Source organism: Paroedura picta, chromosome 8, assembly GCF_049243985.1.
Source record: "Paroedura picta isolate Pp20150507F chromosome 8, Ppicta_v3.0, whole genome shotgun sequence".
Taxonomy (NCBI): Eukaryota; Metazoa; Chordata; class Lepidosauria; order Squamata; family Gekkonidae; genus Paroedura; species Paroedura picta.
Genome location: NC_135376.1, coordinates 79266495 through 79282498, shown reverse-complemented (window position 1 = coordinate 79282498; position 16004 = coordinate 79266495). Strand labels below are relative to the sequence as shown.

The following is a 16004-nucleotide window of genomic DNA, read 5'->3' as shown; positions in this document are numbered from 1 at the left end:
CCCTGTTAATAAATATTGAAGGTTTGCATAATATCAAACGTTAAAGATGCAGATATTGTACATTTGAAATGATTTATTTATCACGTGGTATGTGTTGTATACCCAGGAGATCCTAGGGTTATCTGGTAGCCAGGCAAGAGATGTTTGGACATGGTGTGCCATTACCTGCTTCCACCTCATGACCTTGGTGTTTCCTTGGAGGTTCCCCCATCCAAATACTAGCTAGGATTGACCTTGCTTAGCTTCCAAACTCTGGTGAGATCAGGCTTGCCTGGGCTGTCCAGGTCAGGCTGTATACTTAAAAGAAATGAGAGGAAGAAGGATCAAGGATGCATAAACCTAAGGTAGGAAACGCCTTTTTAAAAACTGCCTGGGCTGGAAAATTGTCTTGTGTATGAGCCACTTAGAGCACTAGTAAAATTGATCCAGAAGGGAGTTTGTGGTTGTTATATGAACAATAGGCAGGCATCTTTACTCTGCAGTGACTGGTTTGAGTTGCTAACTCTAGGTGCTGTTTTTGGCAGCTGTTTGCAGCAAAACTGGGTTTTGGTACAGGTCTTGACAGATCTTTGTCTTTAGGTGCTGCTTCCAAAATTTAGGATCCAGGCTTGTTTTTCTAATTAATGCTCCCATAAAACCTAATCATAAGCACTATTTCTTTTAACTTTATTAAAGTTATATATGCTAAAAGTATTTGTCAGGATTTGCTGTGTTCCATCAACAGGTTTCCAATAACAGCTCTACTACCAAGATGCATTTAAAGGTTTATTGGAAACTAGGGGCAAAGCCCGTTGTATATAAGAATACAACGGGCGCTAGAGCTTGGCAGTGGGAAGAGGAAAGGGAGGAGTTGTCCAGTCTGTAAGGGCATGGGGTTGAATGTGTGTGTTGTGTGGGAGGTTGTGGTGGCGTGCTGGCAAATGTGGGTTTGGAATGTTCATTAAATGCAGGAGACGATTGACCTTTGGGAATTGTGGCATAGTGGTTACAGATGAGCTTTCCAGAGCCATGTCCTCAGATATGTGAAGGAAAAATCAGACTGGAGACTCTTCTTAGGGGAAGATTACATGGCAACCAATTCCCCCCAGTTCATTTCCCTTCTTGTGTGAATTAGGCCACAGACACCGAAATGCCCCTCTGCCCTAATACACATGGGGTAGTCACAGTACACAGGTGTCCACCCTGTTCCCTTTCCATTTTTTCACTGTTAAAATGTTATGTGCCCACATGCTTCTTTCATGGCTGCTCCTTAGAAGAAGAATGGATTTTTGTACCCTGTTGTTTACTACCCAAAGGAGTCTCAAAGCAGTTTACAAACACCTTGTCCATTAGTCTTCCCATAACAGTCAACCTGTGAGGTATGTGGGGCTGAGAAAACTGGAAATAGGCCGCAGTAACCCAGCAGGCCTCAGGTGTCTCAAAGCATTTTCCAGGTCTGAGAGGTCTGAGAAAACTGGAAATAGGCCGCAGTAACCCAGCAGGCCTCAGGTGTCTCAAAGCATTTTCCAATCGTCTTCCCTTTCTCTCCTCATAGCAGACTCCCCATGAGGGAGGTGGGGTAGAGAGCCTCACAGGGAAGCTGGCAACCCTAAGAGGAAGACTCTCTGTGCACAGCAGTCTTGACCTTAGTAAGGTTTTTTATACTGGTTTTCTATTTGGCAGGCCAAGGTTGAAAAAAGTCATGTGTCTCCAGCCATTTACTTGTTCACGATTTACAGTTTAGATCTTCCTGCACTTTCCAGACTCACAGGACTGATACAGGTCTGCCTGTCTGAACCCCAGAATACAAACAGTTGCTGGTAAGGGCTGGCCATAGCCCATATCCCAGGAGGGACACACCTGCACCACTCCCTCCCGACTACAGGCAAAAATGGCTCCTTTGAAGGCTGGACTCTGAGGCATTGTACGATTTTGAAGTCCCTCCAAACTTCCAGGAATATTTCTAACCCAGGGGTAGCCAACCTCCAGGCGGGGCCGGGAGAGCTCCTGGAATTACAGCTCACTTGCAGAGTATAAAGATCAGCTCCCCAGGCAGAAAGGCTACTTTGGACAGGTTTGTGGTAGAGAAGAAACATTTAAGGCCTACCACACAGGTGGTTGTTGTTGAATTGAAATACTTGAGGCCTACTGCACAGGGTTGTTGTGTAGAAACAGGAGATAAAAGAACCAGTTTCATCTGCAGAATAACTCTGTGCAGTGGCCTCAAATCTGCAGAGAGTTGCAAAGAAGAAAGACACATGGCTTGGCTGTATCTAACCAGGAGGGACACAGAGCAGTATTTTAAGTGGGAAGGGGCTTTTCTGTGGCCTCCCTGTCAGCCAACTGTTTGGCAGAAGGGGCAAGTTCCCCACCCTCAAAAGGAATGCCCTCAGGCTCCCTTGCATTGCTCTTGGAAACGCCTCCCTCCCCTCAGTCAGGGCCTGTCAGAGGCTCCTTCACAGCAGGCCTGAAGGGAGGGAGGGGGAGGGAGCGCACTCTCCAGCCTCCTGCCAGCTCTGTCAGTATTCTGAGGCAATTTACAATTGGACATGACAGTTAGGACAGCCTTGGGGTGAAAAGGGCTGGCGCCGCCTGCCCAAGCCTCTGTTCTCATCCCCCTTGGCAGCCCTACTGACCTCCTCTCCCTGCGGTGGTCAGGGGCAGACTGGCAGTGATGTCACCAGATTGTTCCTGGCTGGGCTGACTGGATGGAATTTTGGTCTGTCCTTGTGAGGGGCCAATCGGAAGGCGCTTTGCGCCTTCTGATTGGCCCCTCCACTTGTCAGTCTGAGGCTGAGTGGCCAATTGTTGCCCCCCCCCATCCCGGACTGAGCCCACCCCAACACCCCTTACTGTTTTATTAAGAGGGAACAGAAGATGTAGTATGAATTACAGTATCGCTATTGACCTGATGGAACCTAGCAAACCTTGACAGTTTTGTGAGATCTGTATGCAGAGGTGACCATTGTTATCAAGACTTCAGCAAGGCTAATGAACCCCAGATCATAATTCTATTACTGCTTTTAAAAATCTATTTAACTGAATGTTGGAAAGTACCTGGTTAAGTATAGAAATTACCTGGTTAAGAAGTAAAATGTTCAGGGGGGGGGTCATCCAAGCTGGCCATGTTATGCCCCCATTAAGGTGGGGCTATGCAAACACTAGTGTGGACCATTTAGTGAAGACAGTGTAGGCTGACTCTGCAGTTTGGATAGCTCTCTTGCTCAGGTAGGAGGCTGGAACTTTGCTCCAAGCCAGATCTTTTAAAACAATTTGAGAAATCCCTAGGAAGCTTCAAGGATCTCTAGATTCCCTTAAAGAAAACTTAATGAGTGCTAGAAACACACTAAAGAATGAACTAAAACAGTGGATAGGAGATGGCGTTAACAAAAGTGGACATTCGGGCATCAGCATCGGTCTGTCAGGGCAGTAGCATTGCTCTCAAATTTTACACATGCCGTAGTCCTCTGGGTGGATGATCTGCTTCAGACGTAAATATTCTGGCTCTGAAGAGGTCCCTGCTCAAGATGAAGAGGGTGGCAGATTTTGCCTCAGATGCTTCCCAGGATGTCATCCAGTTCTGCATCAGAGCAGAGGTGGCAAACCTAATCATAAGAAGAAAATTCTGGTTGAAACACTGGAAGGTGAATTTCTCATCCAAAATCATCTCATCAGAAAAGTTCTTGGGAAGAGTTGTCTTCAGAGAATCCAACCTAGATATAACCCTTGTTGAGACAAAAGAAAAGAGGGTTATTCATCAACCAGCAGTGGTAAGGTCTCAAAAGATAGATCACATCAGTCCTTTCACTGCTTCAGACCTTCAGAATGAAGAACTGTGGAAGACTACAGATACTGACCCAGGACTCATCCGAGACAACTAGTACCTCTTGAGTAGGATAAAAACTTGCCTGCCCAAAAGTGTTCTGTTTGCCCAAAGTGTCTTTAGTTCTTTGAAGCCTGGAACTTTATAACATCAGACAAATGGGTGCTCTCAGTTATTACAGAAGTCTACAGGATAGTTTACTTCTTTCTCCCCACCCCCCTGTTTATACCATCCCCAGTCTCAAAATCCCAGGAGACATGTTAAGTCAAGCAATTAATTCAGCATGTTACTCAAATTGATGCAGTAGAGGTCATTTCAGATCAACAGTTCAATGGGGGTTACTCAGTAGTCCTTGTGGCGCCCAAGAGGTCTGGGGACTAAAGGGCAGTGCTATACCCAAGAAGTCAACTGGGTGCAAAGATGGAAGTTCCAGGTGGAATCCCTATGACACATCTTGCAAGAACTGAAAAAGGAAGATAATTTGACCCCCCTAGGTCTCAGGGAGACTTTACTTCATGTCCCTGTCCATCCAGATTCCAGGGAGTTCCTTCATTTATACCACCAAGGGCACCAGTTCCAATAAAAAGCCTTGCTGTTTGACCTCTTCTAGGCACCAGAAGTGTTCACCAAGATCATGGTGGCTTTGGTGGCTAAGCTTGAACAGAGGGATCCATGTGTACCCCTGGCGAGGTGAAAATCTTATAAGGGCAAAGGACTAGCGCTTAGCCAAGTGGTATGAGTAATAAGTCTCAGGTACTTGTCATCAGCAAATCCTTGATCATTACATGTGATGGGGGGAAAAGGGGAAGTCTCTTTCCAGGACTGTTCTAGTCTCTAGGTCTTCCTCCTCCCCGCCCCTGTGCCTTTGCTTTACAGAAACCAAGGCTTAGAAGGCTCGGCAATAGTGTTGTTGCCACCTCCCAAGCTCCAGAATGGCAACTGTGAGCTTAATGGGCATCCTTAAAGCGACAGATATTGGTAGAGAGCCATTGCACAGGATTGGTTATTGTCATCTTATGATCTGGGAGATCCAGATTGAATTTCCATGGATGCTTGCTGGGTGATCTTAAAGTCAGTCTCACACTCCCAGACTCGCACTCTACTTTGCAGTAGTCCCCATTGGAAATGAGCTCCCAGGAGGCATCAGGGCCCGGTCACATCTTACTAAGTTCCGTAGGGCCTGTAAAACAGAGCTCTTCCACCAGGGCTAAACTCGAGGCCAGCAAAAGAGTTAACATCTATACCAACACTAGATAGGCCTCCCTCCAGTACCACACCCCACCCAGAGTTTCTGGCCTATACCTCTGGGGTTGAATATTAAATTTGAGTATGATTTTAATATGCATTATACGTATGCTTTTCACTTTCCTGAGTCTGCTCTGACAGAGGACAGTGTATAAATTTAGAGAAATAAGCAGAATAAAAAGTTAGAATGTAAAAGAAGTAAATTGTTTGGAGGTTTAAATCTTCTGTTTTTTTTCTGCAAATTTGGGATCTCTGCCCTATCCTTAGCTAATTCTTTGTGGCTTTCTCCATCAATGATCTGTGGCCTGGATATGAATGAGATATACGTTGCAGAAGATTTGCTTTGATCCAAGCGTTCTGTTGGCTTAAGCAAAGTCAGGCCGAGTTACAAATAGACCATTTTGAAACGGTAAAGCCCAGTCTGGGGCTTTGTTTCCTGCACTTCAAGACAAAAAATGGAGTGGGGGGTTGGACACTATGTTGCCAAGCTGAGACACGTCAGGGGCTTGTCTAGAGCAGGGATTCCCAACCAGGGCTCCCTGAAGCCCTGGGACTCTCTGGCCTTTACCCGGTTCTCTCCTTTAATGGACTTGGCCACACGTCTGGGCCACATCAAGTTCCCACAAATGAAGGCCTCAGGGCTGTAGACACCAAACAACGAAGGACTCAACTAAGTTTCTCAAGAAACTTAGAGCCAGTTTGGTTTAGTGGTTAAGAGTGTGAGCTTCTAATCTGGCATGCCAGGTTCGATTCTGCACTCACCCACATGCTGCCAGCTGGGTGACCTTGGGCTCCCCACAGCACTGATAAAACTGCTCTAACTGAGCAGTGATATCTGGGCTCTCTCAGCGTCACCTACCTCACAGGGTGAATGTTGTGGGGAGACGAAAGGGAAGGCGACTGTAAGCCACTTTGAGCCTCCTTCGGGTAGAGAAAAGCAGCATATAAGAACCGACTCTTCTTCTTCAGTTCCAGAGCTCCTCAAAGCCTGAAAAAACATTTCAGGGGCGTTTCCGTGGTCAAAAGGTTGAAGAAGGCTGATCTAAAGGCTGATGGGTTGCAGTGCTACAATCTAAGGCAGTTCTGTTTCCCCTTAGTCCAATTGCCACCTCTAACTTTTGCATTTCTATTGCATAAGTACACGTGCTCTGCAGTGCTTTTCTGCAATTAATAATGGATCAGGCCACCGAATAATCCAAATTGCATTATGGCATGCGGGGATTGGCTGTGGTCTTACCTGCTGTCATACCTTCTTCCAGATGCCTTCAAAAAGATGGCATATTGCAAAGGGTTGCAATTAAATAATGAATTATTGGTTTACTGTGGGAAATCTTCCTCCCCCTGCCATAAGTAGCTTATGAACAAGCTATGTAATATGCAGGTCGGGAAAGCTAGGACTTGAAGCTCTGGCAGCTCCTGTGCTGCTCAACAGAGAAAGGACCATTCATTTATTTATGGCCTGCTCTTTCATCATGGGGCTCAATGCTGGTAATGCAAGAATCCTATGGGGACCTTCCATCCAGGCACTGAGAGCAGGCAGTTTAGAAAATTATCTCATTGGTCAGCAACCATTTTTGCTTAAAAGATCCAAACAGTGTAAACATTCAAAGCAAGATGCTAACAGCCTGTTAACAACTTGTATAAAAATCAATGTGCATGACTGAAAGTATACAACTTAACGTAATTGATACTTTGATTAATATGTCTTAAAACTTTCTACACCCTGGCTGTGGTGAGACCTGTGTTTAAAAAGTGGTGCACATAAGGGGATCTCACTCTGCATCATTGTTTCAGTGCATGGACATATATCTGTTGCATAGCTTGCAATTAGATTACTGGCAGCTATCACTTCCCAATTTGTAAAGCTTCTTTTAAGAAGCTTTTTAGTCCCATGAAAATCTTTGCCTGCCTTCCTTTCACTTGCTGATTGTTGTGTCATTCCACCTCACTTCCCAGTATATCGATTTCTTTTTAAAAGAGCCATGGGCTGCAGAGGACTGAGCTGTCTAAGCCCTGGCTCAGTGCAGGCACTGTGGTGTTGGAGAGAAGTTTCCCCCTTGGGAATTGGCTTTCCTGCTGGGTTGCCTTCTTTTGTCATTCAGTAGAAGTATATCTTCCTATAAATGATACCCATTAGGTTTAGTTCTGCTCTGTGGAGTAGCAAAGAACCACTCTTTGCTGCCATCCATGTGAGAGCTGTTGAAGTGAGGATCACAGAGTTGGGACCTCCAGGGTCATCTAGTCTTAAACCCCCTGCACAAAGCAGGAATTCACAACTGCCTGCCTACCCACGGTTGCCACAATTTCTTGCCCAAGTGATCCCTCCACCAAAAATCTCCAGAATTCAGCCTACCTACCGTCATTTCCACCTCGTTTCTTCTCCATGCCTGGTTCCTCATGAGGCTTGTATTCCAGATCATCAGCCATTTTTGTTGCCGATTCCTGAACGCATTCCAGCTAATGTCTGCCCTTAGCTTCAGGAATGTTTAGGTAAGCTTGTAATTCAGGGGTGGCCGAACTATGGCTCTCCAGATGTCTGCATACTACAATGACCATGAGTCCCTGGGCCATGCTGGCAGGTACTCATGGTAATTGTAATCTGTGGACATCTGGAGAGCCACAGCTTAGCCACCTCTGCTTTAACCATACATAGCTTGATTAGGATGCTAGTAAGTTGCCTGTCTACCTATTTCAACTGGTCCAATATCTGAAGCAAGAGGACTTTTTAATAGTAGCCTGTGGTGGTATTTGATTTGCAATTACTTCCGCTTGTCTAATTGTTTATGAGCAAAACTGACTTAGAATTAGTTAGATGGCACACTTCACCTCTGGAAACTGCTGTACCTGTAATCCCAGAACTGCTCACATCTGCATTTTCCTTCTGTGATGTAACTTTCCAGAAGTAGATACTGCTGTGACAGTCTCAGTACAATGAAATGGTTTCTTCTAGTCTTTCCATTAGTTCAGCCCTTGTCAACCTTTTTAGCATTGAGAAACCCCTGAAACATTCTTCAGACTTAAAGGAACCCCAGAAGTAATGTCTGCAAGCCACACCTTTCTTGAGAAAGTTAACCCAGGCTTCCACGAAACCCTGGAGTTTCTTGATGGCCCTGGATGGATGGGAGTTAATTAATTTTAATACATATTTTAAATTTGTTAAATGTTTATCAGGAGAGATGACCATATACGGTCATGTCAACCCATCCACCCATCCCAAAATGGCCAATGATGGGCCTGGAGGGGCTGGGAAGGGAAGGGGCCCTTCCCACTAATTCCCACTATGCTTCCCAACCAGACTCTGCACAATCGTGCCACTTCTGAGGTTTCTCAAATCCTGCTCCAGGCTGGAGGGAAAAGGAGAAATCAGACTGTGGGAGTGCCGATTGAGACCCCCTTTCTCACACGCTGCGGGGAGCTTTCCCCAAGCCGCTGTGATGCCCATCTTCCACCCACACGTATGCCACCCTCATGCTTCCCTTTCCTCCCCCACAACAAATGAGGAAAGGCTTTGCAGAGCAGCTCAGACAAAAACAAGCTGTTTTTTCTCCATATCCTGACCAGACCAGCACATCGCAAGCAACTTCCCATCCCTGCATGGCTCTTAATTTTTAATTTTTTTTTAATGGGTAGAGAGCGCTCTGTTGTCCCCCTCGTGCCAGAATTGGCCCAGTGGCAAACTACATGGGAACAGAACTGAAGCCGGCATCCATTGCTGCATTGCCCCCTACCGCCCCCATCACAGTTAAATGAAAACAAGAGCACTTATTTTATGACCAGGGCTCCTCCCCTTTCCACTCCCTCCACGCCCAGCCTTGGCCATTTTGGGAGGGAGGGCAGGCGGGGCGACGTGACTATATATGTGATCATATCGTCCAAGAAGCTGCAGCAGGAATCCAGTCACCATGTCCTGAGCAGAAAACCTGGTTTTCTGTGTTGGTAACTTAGGTTGGTGTTCAGAAGATCTATCCCACAACTTCTTTTCCTTGCTAGCAAATTTCATTTCAACCTCTAGGGGGTGCTTGTAGCTGTGACTAAACGTTCTGCTTTGAGGATAAAGTTAAGAAACATTGCTTGGTTATTGAGACACTGGATATGTGCTGGATAACAATGTTGTGAAGACCTGACGGTCTCTTCTAAGTTGAAAGTTGAGTGTGGCTAGTGGTCAGGGCCAAAAGATCGGTAGAAATGGGGGCACAAAGAGGAAATGGAGGACGAGCAGAATCATTCAGGTAACAGGATGCAAGATGGTCGTAGAGAGAGGATTAACTGGAGGATATTTTGCTTATTCTTACTTTAGTCTGCCCTTGTAGAAGTTTTGAGTTTTCACAACAACCCTGTGCAGTAGGTAGGATGAGTGGGATTTGACCCAAAGCTAGTCAACAAGGTTTGTGGCAGATATGGATTACAAGCTTTATGAAGAACCACTGAAGGAAGGATTTATTTTAGTGTCCTTTTGGCTTTTCTTCCGCACTGGGTGTTCACAGTGGCTAACATAAGAATTCACAAAGCCATTGTCATTTAAATGAAAATACACAACTTAATATGGGGGGATTCAGACCCTGTCTGTGGGTGTGATAGGCATGAGCATTTTAGTGAACTATAGGATATAAAATTGAGATAGTGTTTTGAATTCTGATATACTAAAATATGTTTCTGGCCTCAAATCTTAAGTGTAGTCCTTCATTTACCGTAGCTGTGGTCCCAGCATTAACACTACTGCCCTTTGAAACTCAGATATAAGATTTGCAGCACTATGAGTTGGCTGAAACTATTAAATCATTGCTTTGAAAGTTTTCTGTAGCATCCGGAGCATTTCATAAACATTGTTCTCCCAAACCTAGAAGTTTCCCGAATTCAGGTCTTAGAGGTGATGAGAAACATGCTTCTAGATCTAGCTGCAAACAAAGCATGCCACATCGAGACTTGCAAGCCATGTGCATGCTGTGCCTGCCACACTTTGCAGCCATGATTTGCACGTCAAGCACAAGGTATTAGCATTAAGTGACAAGGCAGGCATGCAGTTTCCTTGCAACATTTGTAGAGAAGGATAGTTTGAGACCAGGATTTTTCAGCTTTCATTCTTACCTGGTGGGAATCTGAACTGCTATGCAGGATGAGCGCAAGGCCATTTCAAATGAGTAATCTGAGGTGTTTTTTTTTTTTTTATTTCAACAGCTCTGGCAAGTCCCATTGTTTTTCAAAAAGATTGTGCACAGGGACCTGAAGTATGGTGTGAGAACTTAAAATCAGCTTTGCATTGTAATGCTGTGAAGCACTGTCAACAGAATGTCTGGAACAAGCCTACAGTGGTAAGTGAAGGTGGCAAAATGTTGTAAGAGCATATTCAGAATTCTTGAGCATGCTGTCTCATGTTTTTGCCTTTATGAACTATATCTGCTTGGGGGCATGGAAGATGAAGAGCACCTGTGGCTTGGCATTTTTATGCAAGTACACTAAATGGCAAAAAAAAAATTGAGAAAGGCTAGCCTAGAGCCATAAGAAAAATCTACCCATAGACAAGCCAAAAGGCATGTGGATGCGACACATAGACCATTTATGCACTGGAGGTTTCATGCCAGGCTGTAGCCATGGCAGGTTGCCCCACCTCTTCCTGCACCCACATGGGGGAGCATTTGGCCCAGTGAGCCTCATCTGCCCCCAATTTGTGTTCCTGCACAGGAGCTGGGGCAGTGAAGTTCCCAGTGCATAAACGGTCATTGAGGATTATTCAGTACTTCACTAGTCATCTCATAGGAAGCAACACAAGTGGCAGCAAAACTGTGATCTACAGGTAAATTGCCTTGCTTTTTAGTTCCCATGACGCTGTCCTTGCCAATGAGCAAAAATATGCAGTCTTTTAAAATCTATTTCATCTTTACTTTCAGCTATATAAACTAGAAAGTACCCTGGTTATGCTGAGCAGTCACTTAAAAACCAAACTCAGCTGGGTGGTTCTCTGCCTCATATGTCTTGCTCCACATTTCTGCATCCTGCTTTAAATAACATTGGAACATTGGTTTTGCTCTCCTGTACAAGGAACATATAGACCTTTTTTTTTTCTTGAAGGGCAGGGGAAAAAAATTAGTGAGAGCCTAATGAAGGAAACAAAAAGAGCCTTTTGTGGTGCAGAGTGGTGAGGCAGCAGACATGCAGTCTGAAAGCTCTGCCCATGAGGCTGGGAGTTCAGTCCCAGCAGCCGGCTCAAGGTTGACTCAGCCTTCCATCCTTCCGAGGTCGGTAAAATGAGTACCCAGCTTGCTGGGGGGGGGTAAAGGATAATGACTGGGGAAGGCACTAGCAAACCACACCGTATTGAGTATGCCAAGAAAACGCTAGAGGGCGTGACCCCATAATCAGACATGACCCAGTGCTTGCACAGGGGGATACCTTTACCTTTAATGAAGGAAACACTTGTGATATTGGTTGTGATCTGCACATATCATCTCTAGTGTGCTAAAACTGATGGGCCTTCTTTCTTTAGGAAAGTATCCCTTGTGAGCTGTGTAAAGAAATTGTGACAGTGGCTGGGAAATTATTGAAGGAGAATAACACAGAGGTATGAATGGGCTTTCCCCCCCTCCTGAAGGGCACCTTGTTTATTTTGACTAAAACAAACTACAGGACAACAAAACAGTTTTATTTATTTATTCATTTTATTTATATACCGCCCCTCATACGCCCTTAGAGGTATTACTATCCATATGTGGACCATTGATCTATGTAAAATTTTCAGTGTTGCCAGATCTGTGGATACTTAAACCCAGATACTGAAGCCATGAACAAAGACGGATCTTTCTGTGAACCTGAGAAAAGCCCTAGGTTTTCAGGGAACTTTCCAGAGTTGCTTTGGCCTTTTAGGACAAATTGATTGGGGTCCTGTCCAGCAATGACCAGCATATGGTGGGAAAAGGCAGTACCACCCTGCAAATCTTTTCACGTTCTTTATTGTGTAGCTGGGTCTAACCCAAAGCCAGCACCATGCAACTAAACATAGCTACCCTGAGTGGAGGCTACCAGTGGGGAGGGGGGATTGATGATGGGGGTAATAAAGGTGAGTGGGTAAAGAGAGAAAGAAGCAGGACAAGAGAAAAGGGAAGGCAAAGAAGAAATAGTGGGGTGGGGGATGAAATGCCCTTGTGAATCTCTGGCTTACTGTTTCCAGATTTTGAAGTAGCCCTGATTGGGGTGTGTGGAGAGGGTTGACTTATTCCCATAATGTCTCCCACTTAGGTTACATATTGTATAATAGTTGCATTGAAAACTTATAGATAGATGGCTATTGGGAAGTCAACACTCCCCGTCCCTCCCAAATATCTATTGGTGGGTAAAGACTGTCTCTTTTCTGAGGCTGTTACACCAAAGGGCACTATATGGTACAACATTTGGTCCTCATTAAACTTTCTGAAGTTAAAGAGGTATGGGGGGGAAACGTCACATACAGTTGATGGATGTCAGTTGTGATAGAAGATTTTATTCTTAAAATGAAAGACTTGTCTGTTCTGGAAGGGTCTGTACTAATATGCATACTTTATGTTATAGGAAGAAATCCATGTTTACATGAGTAAGGCCTGTGAGTTTCTTCCTGATCAAGCCCTAGCTTCTGAATGCAAGGAGATGGTGGATTCTTACCTGCCCAGCATTCTGGACCTGATTAAAGGGGAGCTTGTAAGTATAGACTATTAGAAACTGAAGCCATTCTTTCTTGAGGAAAAAGCCATTCTTGAATCAGAATAAATCAGACAGGTATAAACTAGCATGTGTCTTTTTAGCTTGGCTAGACTGTTTTATTTCCCAGGATTCAGGTCTTGAGAAAATATTTACTGTCTGATAAGGACTGGGGAAATGAACATGGCTAGTTTGAGAATTGCAGTTGTTGAGATTATGCTTTGATCCTAGTCTTGTTTCCAGCCTTTAGCTTTAGTTCATGGGAAGTGCTTGGCTGGCTTTTTCTGCATTGGTGTAGAAAGCAGATAAAGACAGAGGAACTGCATAATGCTGTTCTCTTGTTCTTCAGGATAAGCCAGAAATTGTGTGCAGTGCGCTCATGTTGTGCCAGTCTCTGCAGAAGCACCTCGCATCCGTGAAACTGCAGAAGCAGCTTCAGTCAAACAAGATTCCTGAACTTGACTTCTCTGAACTGGCATCTCCCTTCATGGCTAATGTCCCCCTCCTTCTTTACCCCCAGGAGCAGCCCAAAGAAGAGACTCGGGTGAGAATGTCATGACTGATCTTTGATACGGCATTATATGCCAGTGGCCATTTCACGAGAATAAACCAAACCAATTCTATGCTTTAATTTATATATATATATATGTTTTTATATATATATATATATATATAAATTGATTTTAAATGTATCCAGAGTTCAGCATCGTGAAGGATGACTTAGTGCCAAGAAACATACCCCCCCCCCCAGTTGTCTGGCTTGACTAAGGCATTTTAACACTTCTTCAGAATAGGTGCTGTGTGGGCTCTGTACTGAGGTGTACATTAACTGACCTTGCTTGTTACAGGCAAGTGGGGATGTATGTAAAGACTGTGTTCAACTGGTAGCTGATCTTCAGGAAGCTGTGAAGAGCAATACAACCTTTGTGCGGCTGCTGATTCAGCATGTGCTAGAAGAATGTGAACGCTTGGAGCCTTCCCTAATGGAACAGGTAATGGACTACTTAGTCTTGTTGACAAATGGATTCGATTGTGGTGTAGAGCAGTGGTTCTCAATGGGGTCCCGACCCCAAGTGGGGTCGCCTGGCCCCTTCCACGGGGTCGACAGGTTGGTAGCGGCAGCAGGCGGGAGCGGGCGATGGGGGGGGGTGGCGGCAGGCAGAGGCAGCCGGTGGCAGAGGAGCCATGGCACTGGCCACCCCCACACTGCCTCCAGAATGTTCTGTGCACGCTGCCGCCACCGCAGATGGGGTCATGGCCTGATGGCGGTTGAGAACCACTGGTGTAGAGTGGAACAGCAACAAATAACTTGCTCTCCGGAAGGGATGGGAGAATATGATGTTCCATCTCTTAGACAAAGCTGTTTTTCTAAGGTCTTCATGAGGATGGGGAAGTCTCTGGTGCAGCTCAGCCAACGTGAAAACGGCGGCTGCCCTAGTTTTTAGCCAAGAACAGATTATTGTTTGCATCTTGGACTCAACAACCTTGCTTTTGTTACTTCTAAACCTGAAGGGGAACAGTGTGAGCTTAAGGATTCCCAATCTGCTTCATATAATGGCAAACTGCAGCACCGAATCGCATCTCCCTTTTTTAATGGTGATTAAGCTGCCTTACATTGCTTAATGAAGGGCCTTACATTTTACAACATGCATTTTGGAAATACCAGATTTACTTTTGAAGTAGAGGCTTTACTATTCATGAATCAGGTGCATAGTGTACAGCCGGTGAGGAATGGAGTGGCCCAGCAGAACTTTTCCCATGCATCTTTTCCCCCTAATACACACCCTAGGAGATTCCTTGCTGCATTCCTGTGGTCTCAGATACCCCATAAGTTTCCCAAAGAAATCCAGACACCATCACCTCAGAGGCAGCATTATCCCCCTCTGCAAAACATTCTATACATTGTGACTAAGGCACCTGATGCACACCACGTCCAGAGTCAAAAGGAGCCAGTACTTAAGAGCCAGCCCCCTTCCCCCACCCGAGTGGTGCAGAGGGAAGCTGGGCCTTGAATGGAATAAAGCTGTAATTCCACACCCCCTCCCCCCAGCAGCTCCTTTGGCGTGTGGCAGCCAAGAAGGGCGCTGGTGCTGGTAAGCTGCTGCCATGCCCTGCTCAGCTAGGTTCTTTCCTGTTGCATAGGAGCGCCAAAAAGAAGGCTGCCCTGCCTGTGAAATCAAATGAGCAATATACAGCTGTACCGTGAGCAGAAATTGCAGTGGGTTACTGAGGTGGGGCGAGTGTGAGGCTCCTGTGGGCATGTAGCCATCTGCATCAAAGAAGAGCTCTACTCGCTTGTCCAAAGGCACAATGGTTGGGAGAGCTGGCAGCAAGGCCATCTGTCTCTCTGAGCCTAGCTGGCTAGGTTGCCAAGGCAGTTTGGATACGGAGGGGGTTGGGGGTGAGTTTTGCCTCCCCCCCCCCCCCCAGGATCAGAGAATCAAAGAGTTGGATGGGGCCATACAGGCCATCTAGTCCTACCCCCTGTTCAATGCAGGATCAGCCCAAAGCACCCTAAAGCATCCAGGAAAAGTGTGTATCCAACCTTTGCTTGAAGACTGCCAGTGAGGGGGGGAGCTCACCACCGCCTTAGGCAGCCTATTCCACTGCTGAACTACTCTGACTGAAATTCTTTTTCTTGATATCTAAATTTTTCCTGATCTAGGCTGAAGCTGGGCCACCTTCAAAGGAAGTATGTGACTCGCCCTAGAGCCCTTAGCCAAGGCACCTAGGTGTGACCTGGCCTCATCCAGATCACATTCTGATACGCTGGTCTATTCCATTTGCCTGGTCCCCAGACTGCCGATGGCTTGCTGTGCCACACCTTTCTTGAGGCATGTGAAGATGTCAGTGCAGGATGGGCTTGGGTGGTTCTTCTGCCCTTCGGAGGCAGCCCTGACCTGTTGCTCTTCTGTGGATGATTTGTTGTTCTTGCTCTGGCTAGAGCGGTTGTTGGTACTGCCACACAGGCCTACGCCAGATAAATAGGAATCTAGGCAAGTGGTAGGAAGAGTTCTATTTGACCACCAAACACTGAAACTGGATCCTCTGGTCCCATCTCCTTAGTGAGGGGAGAGTCTAAGCTGGTTGCAAGCCAGGAACAATCTGCTCTGTCTCAGCTGACGAAGTCTGAAGAAGAAATTTAGAGTGAAAGGCAGAACTCAACACCACAAACTGCTTGGGGGAACCTTCAGCCGCTCTGTCAGCTGATGGACGGTGCTCTACTCTCCCCCAGCAAATATGGGGTCTGTTACTATTGTGGGGTAGACCACCTAGTTCCAGTCTGTCCCTT

General features: G+C 45.8%; 1 protein-coding gene across 1 annotated transcript in view; it reads left to right on the top strand.

Annotated features, from left to right (window-relative positions):
• Window positions 1–16004, top strand: part of LOC143843833 (prosaposin-like) — a 33223-nt gene that overhangs the window by 3145 nt on the left and 14074 nt on the right. Inside the window, exons 2-6 of the mRNA XM_077350529.1 lie at window positions 10223–10356; window positions 11529–11603; window positions 12587–12712; window positions 13062–13256; window positions 13561–13704. Coding sequence (XP_077206644.1) covers window positions 10223–10356; window positions 11529–11603; window positions 12587–12712; window positions 13062–13256; window positions 13561–13704 — 674 coding nt within the window. The remainder of the gene's footprint in view (window positions 1–10222; window positions 10357–11528; window positions 11604–12586; window positions 12713–13061; window positions 13257–13560; window positions 13705–16004) is intronic.